Below are 15,424 nucleotides of genomic sequence, written 5' to 3' on the forward strand. Positions count from 1 at the left end.
CGAAAAATCGCTGAAAGACCCCGTCGCAAAAGCTATTATTAGTTTTAAAGGCCTCGTATAATAGTTATAGTAGTTTAAAAATCAATCTCTAAACCCGCGACCACCAGCAACCGCAGGGTCTCATAAAGCAAATAATAGAAGGTAAGCTGTATATTTTTACATTAAAAAGGGCTTCTAAAGATCCCTTTATACAAAGTTTAATATTGCGAGTAGCTCATTTTGGGCCCATTATATCCCGCAGTATTTTTCTCGGCATTTGGGGCACAAATCTACCGCAATGTGAACGTTCTAAACCAGCGCGTTCACAGGAACCCACTGGAAAGCTGATTTAAATGGGCATTTATTTACAGCAATTGAACACTAAATTCCTTCCATTTGGTCTATAAATTAATGTAAATGAGATTTAAAAATCATGTTTTATTGTGAATTATTTGTGAATATTATTTGGACATTTAGGCTATTTAAAAATGTTAATCATTTATTAAGAAATGGATAGATGTTTAGATCTAGTAATTGAAGTCTGAAATTAGCTACAATTAGGTAACTAACTAATTATATGCTTTAATTTCAGGTCATCCAAGTAAGATTATTTTATATTTGTTTCAGAATGCTTCAATCTATGATAACTGAAAATTTCATTCAGTTCTCTTAATTTTTAAGAAAGTTATGGGCTTTTGACTGTTCACGATCACAGCTTTTTTGTTATGTCCATAGAAAATAAATAGGGAACAAGATGCTCATTTCCCAGTATGAAAATGGCCATAACTTTTTAAATACTTGAGATATGAAAGTGAATTAGGTGTCAAATTAAACTTATTTTTATGCTTTATCTGATGGGATAAATTGCATACTTGATTTTTAAAATCTCAAAATTTTGTAACATTGCTACTTTAAGCTGCTCACAACAAACAGGAGTTAGTTGTCCCAGTGAGATTTTAAATGCACAGTTGCTGATTTTTTGAATTGTAATAGTGACTGTGATCAAAGGGGGGACAGGTTTTGGTAATTTGGTGTGGATATGGCCATTCAAGCCGTATACCAAAGATGGACACAACATGCAGTAGTAACTCAACAGGTCAGGCAGCATCTCTGGGGAAAAGGGACAGGTGACGTTTCGGGTCAAGACCCTTCTTCAGGCTAAAGATGCAGGTTGTATTGTGAGGAAAGTGTGTTGATACAGAGAGTCTATCTGGCACTTACTCCTTATAAAAGCAGGTCCTTCAAATGAGAATTGAATCAGCATTGGAGAGAACATAATTTGTAGGGCCCTGGGGTAAAAGGCAGGAGAAATAGGACTGATTAGATTATTTCACACAGAGCCCGTTTCAAGAGACCAAAATAACCTCCCCTCCTTTTTGCTAACAAGTTTTAACAATTCCACATTGATCAGAGATTTTTAGAAAAATCCTCAGCAATACCAGTCTTGATCAACGTATCATCACATTGAGAGCAAACTGAGAATAAAAGCTTGTTTGGAGACAATGACTGGATTGACTGATTAGATTTAAATAACATTTATTGAATCAGAAAAGAAACAACTGTCCTCAAATTCCAAGGGTATATTTTGTTCCAACTCCCACAGAAACAAAATAAACACAATCATTTAACCGACCTCCTTGGGAGATGACTTGGCAGCCAATCTCCTTTGAAAAACCACTTGGCTTAACATTGCCTTCACTCTGATAGGAATTCTGGATCATGTTATGCAACAAATGAGTAACCACACCTCTCTCTCCCTCTCTCCCTCATCAGAAGCAAACAGTTTATTGTGAATGCTTTCACCTCTTGTTTCTTTACCACAAGGACTTCTTATTAAGGTAGGTTATGATTTCCAAGAGCAGTCCGTTTGAAAATGTAGGCGGTAAAATTGTAAGAAATATGCAGACATATGAAATGAATCGACTTGAGTTTGGGTTCTTTTGCTGCATTTTACAGAGGTTTGAACTCACTCAAAGTGTTTTGGGGGCAGGAGTGTAACAACTGATCCACCGTCAGCAGTCTGTACAAACTTAAACCCACTTCTGTCCTCTCACTTTTCCCCTTCCTGAGGGAATTACATAATTCAGCATGTCATGAATCATGTTTGAAAGTGAAATGGACTTAATTTGATATATATTTTAACACCATTAATGAAGTAATGATCAATAATTTACAGATAAAACTATTTGTAATGAGAAGCTTTGAAAGTGCTAGTTAAAGCACTAGAATTAGCCGGAGAGTCTGTCTCTTATGTATATTTTAACCCTTCATTGTGAACTGCTGGAATCAGTGCCGAGGCATGAGGTAGCAATCTGATGTGGAATATCAATCGTACGATTAGATATGTTGAAACTCTCCCTTGTGTAAAATTACTACAGTAGGAATATCAGGGCAGGATTACCCTGTATGGGGGTCAACTCCACTGAAGTTAACAGATTCAGCTGCCGATTGACGCCATTTGTTATCTATTTCTGACTAGACTGTTTTTTACGCTAATATTGGAATGTAAAATCTAGATGCTGGATTAGGGTGTGTGTAGGAAGGAACTGTAGATGCTGGTTTAAACCGAAGATAGACACAAAATGCTGGAGTAACTCAGTGGGCCAGGCAGCATCTCTGGAGAGATGGAATGGGTGATGTTTTGGGTCGAGACCTTTCTTCAGACTGAGTAACTCCAGCATTTTGTGACTCCCGCTAAGTTACTGTAGCATTTTGTGTCTTTCTGACGGCTATTCACATATGCTGATTTGGCTGTTCAGTATCACCAGGGCTGACTTTTTACCTCAGTGTCATTTTTCTGCACTGATCACCATCCCTTCACTCCGCCTTATCCATAAAATCTATTGATCTCTCTATTGTTTTAGAACTCAATGACTGCACCTCCACAGCGCTCTGTCCATTTCCATCTTGAACATACTCTTCGACTGAGCTTCAATAGTCCATTTGGGTAGATAATTTATCATGCATCTGTACACTCTGGATGGCTCAATTGTAATCATGTATTGTCTTTCTGCTGACTGGTTAGCACGCAACAAAAGCTTTTCACTCTACCTGGGCACACGTGACAATAAACTCAACTAAACCAAAGACACACCATCCTCTGGCTGATGCCATTTCTTCCCATCTTAGTCACCCCCATATTTTGAAACTGTGATCCCCTATTTCGATACATTACAACCAGGAAAAAGATCACACCTGCATCCACGCCGCCATTCCCCATGCAAAGTTTAACGGGTTCTCCTTCTACAGATGTTGTCTAATCTAATGTGTATTTCAGTATTATCTAGTTTTATTTCAGATTCCAGACTTTTAAAAATTCCCATACAAATGTTGTATGTTTTAATGAAGTCACCTTCATCATTGCTGAATCAACGTACTGGGATTTCTGATTTAAAAGCACCGGGGGTACATTTACTCCATTCAGACATTAGCAGTTCAAGAATAATCCTCACTGCTATCCTTTCACAGCTATTTCAGGATTCGCAACAAATATAGTTCTTGCCAGCAACGTGCATTCCAGGAATAATGAGGAACTCCTGTTCCATTAAATAGCAAAGTGATAGGGAGTTTACTTATTGTGAATCTTTTCCTACTAGGGATCATGGATACATTGCTTCTACTCCATTTTGGAGAAACAAGATACTGCAGATGCTGGAATCTTGAGCCCTGACCCAAAATGTCATCTGTCCATTTCTCTCCGTAGATGCTGCCTCATCTGTTGAGATCCTCCAGAAGTTTAGATTTTTTCCACGCCACGTTTGTGGGTTTGAGGCGAATGTGGGAAGGACAGATTCTATTCTAAGATTGAATGTTCGGAATGGTGGATAAATTGTGAGGTGCTCCACTCCACACACTGCTTACACAGGACATCAGTATTATCCCAATGCTTGGCTACGAGCTTCCCATGCCATCACAAATGTTGTTGCACTGCTTTGAATAATCATGTCAATTACTGCACTTATACTTCCATGGAGTTTGTAGGATTTTGTGGAGACAGCATTGGCACTTCCCCACTCCTTGATGTAGCTGGTATTGGTAGTCCAAGTCCTGGAAGGCCATAGAAGGGCAGAGATCACCGCTGCCTGGTGGATCATGGGTTTTGTGCCAACTTTGCGCTTTTGATCTTCAAGCAGTGTTGTCCTCAATTGAACAAAGGCCACACTGGTGCATTGAAAGTGGTGGTGAATTTGCTCCATGATCTTTACCTTCAACAAAGGTGTGGTTCCTGAGATATGGATAGAGATCCATGTTTTGCTTGTTCTCTCTGTAAATCTTGATTGCTCTAGGGCACTGTACCATGGAGCCAAAGAGTTACGTTACGGAGCAAAGAAGTGGGCCATCGACCCATCATATCCATGCTAAACTTTTTGCCCATATGCACTATCCTCACTTCCTCACATTAGGCCCATATCTTTCCAAATGTTTTCAATTCAGTTGCATATCTAAACATAGTGATTGTATTTTATTACAGAGAGTCCAACCATTGTTTCATTGTAATTGCAATGAAACACATCGGCGTGAAAGCCCCAGCCAACTACCATCACTTGAAGGATGCTGAGTCCTAACTTTTTAGCCTTGCCATGTTTTTCCATGCTCCGCCTCTCCTGATGCAGTCTGAAGAAGGGTCTCGACCCGAAATCACCCATTCCTTCTATCCGGAGATGCTGCCTGTCCCGCTGAGTTACTCCAGTATTTTGTGTCTATTTTAGGTGTTTTGTTTGTTCGGTGCAGACACAATGAGAGACGTGGGGCTGCTGCTGCTGATCCTGACAATACCAAATGTTGCCGATGCAGGTGAATGCCGTGCACCAGATGGCCAGGCTGGTAAAGCAGGGGAACCGGGTATAACTGGCAGAGACGGCAGACCCGGAGCAAGAGGGGATACTGGCGACCCAGGTAACAAACAGATTTAAATACAAAAGACGCATCTCTTATCATAGCAAGAAGGAAATCAAAAGCTATTCCAGGCCTTAAAACCTAAATATGATGAACTTTGTCCAAATGGTACAACAGTGTATGTTGTTATCGGTGCTCTCTGGTGGTGTTCTGTAATGGGCCTGTCCCACTTGGCGATTTTTTAGGCAACTGCCGTCGACTGTCGTAGTCGTAGCAGGTCACCGAAAAACCGGTGACAACCTACGTCATCCTGGCGACAGCCTACAACAGGAGAAGTCAAGCTACGCTCACTGGTGTCAAACCCACTGTCGCCGAAAAATTTTCAACGTGTTCAAAAATTAGCGCGACTGAGGAGACCACCGGCGACCATGTGGCGACAAACTAGTCGCCTGTAGTTTCCTAAAAAATCACTTAAGTGGGACAGGCCCATTAGGCTTTTGATACAGGAGTAACATCAATAAATGCTCATATTTGGATCTGGGGCTGGCCTTCAAATAAAATAAGAGGCAAAACCTACATGGAATTATATTAACCATGTCCGTATAAGTGTCTGAGCTCCTTTTCATTAGTTGTATAGATTACCCCTCTGGTTTCTGAGGGGACCTACTATCTCCATAGAAACATAGAAACATAGAAAATAGGTGCAGGAGTAGGCCATTCGGTCCTTTGAGCCTGCATCGCCATTCAATATGATCATGACTGATCATCCAACTCAGTATCCTGTATCTGCTTTCTCTCCATACCCCCTGATCCCTTTAGCCACAAGGGCCACCCTCTTGCTTCTAATATAACTATAAAAAGGTTTTACGGTTTCCCTTAATCCTATTTGCCAAGATCATTTAATGGCCTTGTTTTGCTCCCCTAATTTCTCTCCTAACAAAATTCCTGTATCTACTGTAAATTTCAAGCACCACATTTGATAAATATTTCCTGAACCTGACATCCATTTCCTTCCTTTGCAAAACCTTTAATATCATACTGTAATCAGGGCTCCTCTAATAAATTAGGTTCATACAGCATGGAAATAGGCCCTACGGCCCAACTTGCCCATGGTGACCAACATGCCCCCATGCCCACAAGTCCCATGCCTGCATTTGGCCCATATCGCTCTGAACCTATCATAGTCATAGAGTCATACAGTGTGGAAACAGGCCCTTCAGCCCGACTTGCCCACACCGACCAGCATGTCCCATCTACAGTAGTCCCATCTGCCTGCGTTTGGCTACTATCCCTCTAAACCTGTCCTGTCCAAATGATTTTTAAACGCAGTGATGGTACCTGCCTCAACTAATCCTTCCGGCAGCTCGTTCCTCATACCTACTGCCCTTTGTATAAACAAGCTGCCATTTAGGTTCCTATTAAACCTTCCCCCCTCACCTTAAACCTCTGGTTCTTGATTCCCCATCTCTGGGTAAAAGACTCTGTGCATTTCCCCTATCTATTGCTCTCATGGTGTTATACAATCTTACTATCTTTGCCTTTTACACTTATGTGGACATACGGACTCGGCACTCTCACCATCTTTTAAATGCCTCTTGCTGACAAGGCTGCTCAAGTGGTACCCGATATACTTCACGAAAGTTTGGATTTTTATTTTTTTCATAAATGATCCTTCTACGTTGTTTTGACAGAATAACATATTGTGGTGATTTCCTTCAGAATAAATTGCATTGATTAAATTAAGACTGACGGCCTTTATTATGACAGGGCCTGCTCTTAGGCCAATGAATACAGGCCTGACCCAGACAAGAGCAGGTGTTTTGACGGGTGCTGGGGCTGTGGATAGAGATAGCTCTAAAGGCAGCAACATACTATGTTTATCACCACTGCAGACATCAGATTCCACTACTCAGAGCTCAGACTGTTATTTTTGTAAATAAGTAAGTACAAATTGTAGTAATTCCAGATTTAGCCAACATTGGTCATGAGGTCATAACGTCATAAGGGATAGGAGTAAAATTAGGCCATTTGGCCCAACTAGTCTCATCCAACTACCATTCAATCATGGCAGATCTATCTCTCCCTCCTAATCCCATTCTCCTGCCTTCTCCCCATAACCTCTGACACCTGTACTAATCAAGAATCTATCTATCTCTGCCTTAAAAATATCCACCTCATGGAGCTGTGTCTCCTGCTCATTTCCATTAAAACCTTCAGAAAGTCTGGAGTTCTAACAGGATATCAGTGGTAAGGAAGCAAATGCCTCTCCTTCCATTCAGTCACATTGCCACAGTTCTGATGGATGGTGCAGTTACTGGGTGTTATGGCATGGAATTCGCTCACTCTTTCCATGCTGGCCTTCGAGCTATATGAATTAAATATTCAAGCACTCTGCATAAAGCTCGCTATGCTATAATATTTCCCCATGTGTGCGGGCAGCACAGTGGCACAGCAGTAGAGTTAAAGCCCTGTCCCACGGTACGAGTTCATTCTATGAGCTCTTCCGAGTTTGCCCTGATTCGAAGTCGGAGATTTACGGTAATGGCCACTGGTTGGTACTAGGGGCTCTTGTGGCCATTTTTCAACGTTGAAAAATCTTCACGAGTCTTCCCGTGCTTACCTGCCATTAGTGAGTCTTCCCGAGTACCTGCCGTTCGCGGTACGCGCCGGTAAGAGACGTCCCCGAGCTCCGACGTACCCGCTACGTTCATTCTCCGTGCCTCCCACGAGTTTGATTTTTTTTAAACTCGGGAGAGCTCGAGGAATGAACTCGTACCGTGGAACAGGGCTTTTACTGCCTTACAGTTCCAGAGCCCAGTCATCGATCCTGACTGTGGATGCTGTCTGTACAGAGTTTGTACATTCTCCCTGTGACCCAATGGGTTTTCTCTGGTGCTTCGGTTTCTTCCCACATTCTAAAGACATGCAGGTCTGTAAGTTAATTGGCTCCCATAAATTGTCCCTAGTGTGTGGGATAGAACTGGTGTTTGGGTGATTGTTGGTCGGTGCGGGCTCGTGGGGCCAAAGTGCCTGTTTCCACAATGCATCTCTAAACTAAACTAAACTCAACTGTTTATCTGAATGCTTCTTAGTTTAGTTTGGTTTCATTTAGTTTAGAGATACAGTGTGGAAACACGCTCTTTGGCCCGCCATGCCAACCAGCGATCCCCATACACACTGGTGACAAGTTACATGTTGTACCAAAGCCATTTAACCTACAAACCTGAATGCCTTTGGAATGCGGGAGAAGGAAATCAGAGAAGGAAAAAGGAGAAAAACCACGCCGTCATGGTGAGTAGGTACAAAGTTCGTAATCGGGATCGAACCCGTGTCTTTGGCGGCAACTCTACCTCTGTGCCATCATGTAGCCCCTTGGTTACACAAACTGAATGGAAAGAGAGGCACAAAAATGCTGGAGAAACTCAGCGGGTGCAGTAGCATCTATGGAGCGAAGGAAATAGGCAACGTTTCGGCCCGAAGGAAATCACCACATTATGTTATTTTGTCAAAACAACGTAGAAGGATCGTTTATGAAAAAAATAAAAATCCAAACTTTCGTGAAGTATATCGGGTGCCACGAGCAGCCTTGTCAGCAAGAGGCATTTAAAAGATGGTGAGAGTGCTGAGTCCGTATGTCCACATAAGTGTAAAAGGCAAAGATAGTAAGATTGTATAACACCATGAGAGCAATAGATAGGGGAAATGCACAGAGTCTTTTACCCAGAGATGGGGAGTCAAGAACCAGAGGTTTAAGATGACGGGAGGAAGGTTTAATAAGAACCTAAATGACAGCTTTTTTATACAAAGGGCAGTAGGTATGAGGAACGAGCTGCCGGAGGGATTAGTTGAGGCAGGTACCTTCACTACGTTTAAAAATCATTTGGACATTCTGGACAAAATCATTCTCCAGCATTTTTGTGTACCTTCAATTTTCCAGCATCTGCAGTTCCTTCTTAAACACTGTAGCCCCTTGGATTTGTTTTGAAGAGAAATAATGAGTGGAGACATTTCTCATTCATTCTTGCTCACTCTCAATCTTCTTCTCCTCAGGCGCGACCAGTGGCACTAGTGATGTGCCGAAAAAGCGGGGACCACCAGGAGATCCAGGATCACCGGGAAAGCATGGCTCCAAAGGACACATTGGTCAAACGGGGCCAATTGGTGAAACTGGGCCATATGGACCACAAGGACAGAAAGGGCATTCAGGTCAGGGCGGTGGTCTGAGGGGTAGAGAGAGACCTGCCTTCTCTGCTGTTATATCCACCGGGCGGCGTCCTTCGTATGGACCAATAATAACCTTTGACAGAATTATTACCAATGAGGGAGCTTGCTTTGATCATGTAACTGGGAAATTTCTTACTTGTAAAGCAGGCTGGTATTACTTCACATACAACATAGCTACTGGAGGGAAACTTTGTATAAAGATAATGAAAAATAACGTCAAGGAAGCTGGATTCTGTGACGTTGCTGCAACCACAAATTCCCAGTCCAACTATCAGATAAATTCAGGTGGGGTAGTGCTGCGGCTCAAGAAGCAAGACCAAGTGTATCTCGAAATGGTATCCGAGTACAATAACATTTATGGATCAGACGACGTCAACAGTGTCTTTTCTGGCTTCCTTCTCTTTCCAGATCAATAAATATTTTACAGCAAGGTAGGAACTAGAGAGCCCTTCATCTAGATGATCTAATCTCATAGTTAAATGAACCGCCAAGTGATATCTAATAATCCAGTCCAAACTGAATCTCCAAATCCAGCCTCTTTCTCTTCATAATGTTAGACTATTTTGACAGGGAAAAAAAAAAGAAAAACAATGAAGAACTGCATTCAATTATTTTCATCCAGCCAGAATTGAACATCACCCAAAATATCCTAAAATGCTAAGACAGGCTCAAAGTTAGAAAAGAGAGGTTCAGGTCCCACTTCACAGATCTAAGCTCCCTGGCATCACTGACACTGTATTCAAAAATAGAGGTTAAATCAATATCTTTGTTATTCTCTCAAATATTCAGAAAGCAGGAGCATTCTCCAAAGAACCAGGACTGATATTAGGAGAAAACTGTACCCTAATTATGCCTTTCATAATTTTGTATATTTGTATCAATTCCCCAATTTTATTCAGCCTCCCGTACTCCAAAAATCAAACCCAGCCTCTCCAGTCTCTCCTCAACCTCCTCTGCTCCCTCTCCAGTGTAATGTTCTCCTTCACTTAGTACGAACCAGAACTGTTAACAGTAAAGATAGACACAGAATGCTGGAGTAACTCAGCGGGACAGGCAGCATCTCTGAATAGAAGGAATAGGTGATGCATTCAGGTCGAGAACCTTCTTCAGACTGTTAACAGTACTCCAGCTGTGCTTAACCAATATTTTATAAAGTTACACCCTGTCCACCCTGCTTTTAGATACCTCCGCTATTGCAGATAAGCCATCTTCATTAATTTGCTTATTCATTAAGAGCTTCCTCACCACTTTATCTACCAGTGCTACCTTCACTGATCCTTTGATTGTACATCACTGATCCCCGCATCCCTTGTACTCTCAAAGGCCCAACCATACAGTGTGTAGATCGCACCTTTAATGGTCCTCCCAAAGTGCATAATCTGGCTCTATTCCTGATCACAGAAGTCAATGCAGCCTCGAGAGCCTCGAGAACATTTTGCTTCTGTCATAGAAATCTGTGAGGAGGACAATGAAACATCTTAAAACGTAATTAGAGTATCAGATGTAGTTAAATGCACTGGGCAAGCAAATGGCATTCTAATTTCTGTAGGCATGGGCGGCAAGGGGGTTCACCAGTCAAGCTGCTCCACAAAATGAAAATACCAATGTATTGTTTCTTCAGTAGATATTTTGTGATATATGTGTATAAGTTACTGCAATCAAACCATCCATTATATGCATGATAATATCAAGCGTATCTCCAAATAAAAAAATAACAAAATACTTGTGTGAATTTGTTGGAAATGCTTTTGAAGCCATTTGTAGCGTGGTGGCACAAAGTTCCAGATTCAGATGAAGTTGCCAGCAACAGTGTTGGGGTTGAGGAGACCTGGTGTCTTTAGTTTAGTTTAGTTTAGAGCTGTATCTCTAGAGGTACATGGATAGGACAGGTTTGGAGGAATATGGACCAAACGGGGGAAGATGGGAATAGTGTAGCTGGGACATGTTGGCCAATGTGGGCAAGTTGGGCTGAAGGGCTGTTGGGCTGTTTCCACGCTGTATCACTCTATGACTACAGATATACAGCGTGGAAACAGGCTCTCTGGCCCACCAAGTCTGCGCAGACCATCGATTACCCAGTACACTAGCACTATCCTGCACACTAGGTACAATTTACAGTTTTCTTTTACCAAAGCCAATTAACCTACAATCCTGTAGGAATGTGGGAGGGAACCGGAGCACCGGGGAAAACTCACACAGTCACAGGGAGAACGCACAATTTCCATACAGGCAGCACCTTTAGTCAGAAGTGAACCCAGGTCTCTGGCGCTGTAAAGCAGGAACTCTACCGCTGTGCCACTGTGTCTTAGTGTATGGATTATTAATAGTTAATCTGCTGGTATCACAAGCAATCAGGAAGGCAAACATTGTGTTGGTCTTCACTGCAAATGGACTGGAGTTCAAGAATAGAGATGTCTTGCTACTATTTTATTTTGATGAGACAAACTGGGTCTCAGCACAACTATTCACACACTCCTTCCACCTTCAGGTGAATTAACTGTGAAAACTGAATGATGAATTCCATTGTCTTTGTCTGCATTCTCATTCACACGTTGACTTTTGTTTCAAAAATTCAAAAATCTTTTAAATATTGTGATTGCAACTATTTCTATTACTTCCTCTGGCAGCTCATCCAAATACCCCCCCCCCCATTTCCTCTGTGTGAAAAAGGTGCCCCTCCTACTAAATGTTTCCCCTCGCACCTTAAACCCACACCCTCTTGATTCCCCTTCACTGGATAAAAGACTTTGTGAATTCACCCTATCTATTCCCCTCATGAATATATATATAATATCACTCCTCCACCTCCTGTTCTCCAACGAATAAAGTCTTAGCCTGCCCAACCTCTTCTATAGCTCAGGCCCTCGATTCCTGGCAAAATCCTCGTAAATCTTCTCTGCACTCATTCCAGCTTAATGGCACCTTTTCTGTAGCAGGCTGACTGAAACTGAACACCAGACCCACTAGCATCTTGTACAACAGTAACATAACATCCCAAATTCTATACTCAGTTCCCTGACTGATGAAGGCTAATTTCGCCAATTGCCTTCTTCACCCCCCTACCTACCTGTGACACCACCTCAGGGAACCATATACTTAGACTCATGGATCCCTCTGCTCTACATCACTCGCCAGTGCCCTATCATTCACTGTGAAGGTCTTGCCCTGGTTTGAATTCCCAAAATACAATACCTCACACTTACCTGAATTAAACTCAATTAGCCATTCCTCACACCACTTGCCCAGCTGATCCTGATATAATTTTGATAATCATCTTCACTGTGTATGATACCAGCTTGTACTTCAACAACTCCCATATGTCTGATTTGGACTTATCAAATAGCAGCTGCTCAAATTCACTCCCCCTATCTCCTGCCTAACAATGTTGTAATCTGCCCTCTTCCTCTATTTAGCACTTTTCCTCGGTTCACTAATCCTCAGTTCTATCCCAACGGCCTTGTTTAACGATGTTGCAAGTTAGAAGCATCAGTTAGACCCCAGAAAACTGAGCTGCTAGTCCTGTCCATCTCTCAACCCTGTTTCATGATAGATATAATATCAGTTCAGTATGCCAATCCATGCTATGAGTTCATGTGCTTTACCTGTCAGACTTCTTGCACAGAATTACATGCAGTTTAGTTTATCAGACCTACCTTGCTCCCTGTCCTAGTTGTCAGCCACAATAAGTCATTTTTAAATTTCAATGCACTCTCTGGCCAAGAATCCTGGTATGATTGCAATGGGCGGTGTCATTGATCTCAAATGCTCAGAACGTCTCATGGAAGGAAGTCGGTGCAAGGCACTTGAGTGGTGTAATAGCTGCTTCACATTGATCATTGCGTGTCCTATTGTGGGTCAAATCTTGCAGCAGGAAGATGTAGAAAGAAACGCAGATGCTGGTACATACCGAAGTTTGACACAAAGTGCTAGAGTAACTCAGTGGGTCAGGCAGCATCTCAGGAGAAAAAACATTGGTGGCTTTTCTGGTCGGGATCCTTCTTCAGACTGACCTGTCTGAAGAAGGGTCCCGACCTGAAACATCGCCCATCCAATTTCTCCAGAGATGCTGCTTGGCCCATTGAGTTGCTCCAGCACTTTGTGTCTAACTTTTGTAGCAGTTTTGAAAGCAGCAGGGAAGATTGCACTGCTCACTCCTTATGTTCTGGGTGCATTGTTCCTTCGACATGCAGAGTGTTTTAGTTTAGTTTAGTTTAGTTTAGCTTAGTTTAGTGATACAGCGTGGAAACAGGCCCTTCATCCACGCCGTCCAGCGATCCCCGCACATTAACACTATCCTACACACGAGGGACAATTTACACTTATACCAAGCCAATTAACCTACACTCCTATACGTCTTTGGAGTGCGGGAGGAATCAGAAGATCTCAGAGAAAACTCACGCAGGTCACGGAGAGAACGTACAAACTCCGTACAGACAGCAGTCGTAGTCGGGATTGAACTCGGATCTCCGGCGCTGCAAGCGCTGCAAGGCAGCAACTCTATCTCTGCGCCACCGTGCAGCCCTATTACCAAAGACCCTAGGGCGAGGCCCCCAATGGACAGATTCCTTCTGCACCTCCGCTTTTGGGTCTTCTATGGCAAAGAGGCTTTGACTTCAGGCTCCCTCCTCCGTCCACTGCTGGTGTGAAGGCCATAGAGGGGCCATCACAAAGCACCAATATTTAATGCACCTCATATTTTGCTTGGGTAGTTTACGCCCCAACAGTATGAACATTAACCTCCAATTTCAGGTAGTCCTTGCTTTCTCCCTCTTTCCCCTCCCCTTCCCAGCTCTCCCACAGCCCACTGTCTCCGCATCTTATTTTCTTCTTCCCGCCCCTCCATCCCCTCATCAGTCTGAAGAAGGGTCTCGACCCGAAACGTCACCCATTGCTTTGCTGCATAGATGCTGCCTCACCCGCTGAGTTTCTCCAGCATTTTTGGCTACCTTCGATTGTTCCAGCATCTACAGTTCCTTCTTAAATATTTAATGAAAAGTACACCAACCTTCTCATCAGGTGAGGAAAATATCAGCGGTCAACGGAAGCAATAACTTAACAGTAAGTAATGCCCCCACCCTAGTCGGTCTACCAGTTCCACTGTTCGCATCCTTGTATCCCTCTCGTTAGCACATCTTCCCCAGCCAACAATGGGCCATTATAGAGTCCACCCTTCCTGAGATCATCTGTTACTGGCCCTGATTTGTTCTGGCCTCTTGCCACCTCCAGTATATCCCCCTCCACCCCCCCCCCCCCCTTCTCCCTTCCCCCAACCTCTATCTTTCAGTCTGAAGAAGAGTTCTGACCCGAAATGCCACCTATTTCTTTTCTCTAGAGATGCTGCCTGACCGGCTGAGTTACTCCAGCATTTTGTGTCTATTTCGGGTATAAACCAACATCTGCGGTCCCTTCCAACACAGCAAGTAATGAAGGATTCCTTTGGTGGGATATCCCAAGTCTCTTTCCCAATGTTCAGGGCTGATTTCCCAGGTGCTAATTGTTAGTGCAAAGCCCGATGTTGCAACATCATCATGACCTCTGTGAGTTTTTGGGCACGCACAGTTGAATCTTACAACCTACATCATATGCCTTCCGCAAATTGCAATCTAAACTACAAATTGAGACCCGAGGTACACAAAAAAGCAACGACTGAACAATTAGGTTTCTGCTCCAAGAAGTTTCCAATTTGTAGGCCAAGAAGGAACAAGCATGATGTCCATGACCACAGCTAACAAGTTATTTCTAGAACACTCAGCTTCTCTTTGTGTCTGAGTGTGGATTTCACTTTGTATTAAGGATGCGATGTAGAATTCTCTTTCTGGGTAAATGTAGGTCTGAAGTATGAAGACTAAGTGACCCCATCTTCATGCCCTGCTGATGTCTGTCTCATCTCATTCTGTTCAACCAGCTCCCAAGGCCATTTCATGGGCAGTCACATTAAATTGTGATGGCAACAGAATATTTCCATGCCCATTGCTTTTTACTGTAAGATAATTCCAGGAGCATATTGCTGAGAAAGATAAATTATTCAAACTGGAAGTACCAGAGCTCCCGAATTCCTTGCGCATTTTAATGACCGCAGAGAATTTGTTTTGAAAATTGTAAAGTTGTGGCTGTCTTACTTCACATTTACTCGTGTCAAGCAGAATATTTCTGTACGGGACTATTGGTGATTACGGGAGAGAGAGAGAGAGAGAGAGAGCCAGGAGGGTGCTCAACAAATGCCGCAAGTCTTTGGAGGACACGGATACTCATACTCTGAGGCTCTGACATTTACGCAGGTGGCAATTCCAAATTGGATGGAGTTTTGCCTCCACAATATGTGGCCGCGATGGAAGACAACATAAGACATTCTCGGCATACCACAGAACGAGGAACAAGAGAACAG

General features: G+C 42.9%; 1 protein-coding gene across 1 annotated transcript; it reads left to right on the forward strand.

Moving 5' to 3' along the window:
* The first annotated feature begins 1,667 nt into the window (after window positions 1-1,667).
* LOC116990402 (complement C1q subcomponent subunit A-like) lies at window positions 1,668-10,761 on the forward strand. The gene is made up of 3 exons (XM_033048015.1): window positions 1,668-1,817; window positions 4,689-4,875; window positions 8,866-10,761. Exons 1-3 carry the CDS (start codon window positions 1,773-1,775, stop codon window positions 9,453-9,455), a joined length of 822 nt encoding a protein of 273 aa, XP_032903906.1. The 5' UTR covers window positions 1,668-1,772; the 3' UTR covers window positions 9,456-10,761.
* The last annotated feature ends 4,663 nt before the right edge of the window (window positions 10,762-15,424 follow it).

The sequence above is a fragment of the Amblyraja radiata genome, chromosome 31, assembly GCF_010909765.2.
Source record: "Amblyraja radiata isolate CabotCenter1 chromosome 31, sAmbRad1.1.pri, whole genome shotgun sequence".
Lineage (NCBI taxonomy): Eukaryota > Metazoa > Chordata > Chondrichthyes > Rajiformes > Rajidae > Amblyraja > Amblyraja radiata.

Excerpts from the sequence above, each read along its gene's own strand:
- LOC116990402 (XM_033048015.1), top strand. The coding sequence starts at position 1,773 with ATGCTTTCACCTCTTGTTTCTTTACCACAAGGACTTCTTATTAAG. Across the intron at positions 1,818-4,688 it reads CACAAGGACTTCTTATTAAG|GTGTTTTGTTTGTTCGGTGC; the intron begins GTAGGTTATGAT and ends TGTCTATTTTAG. Across the intron at positions 4,876-8,865 it reads AGGGGATACTGGCGACCCAG|GCGCGACCAGTGGCACTAGT; the intron begins GTAACAAACAGA and ends TCTTCTCCTCAG.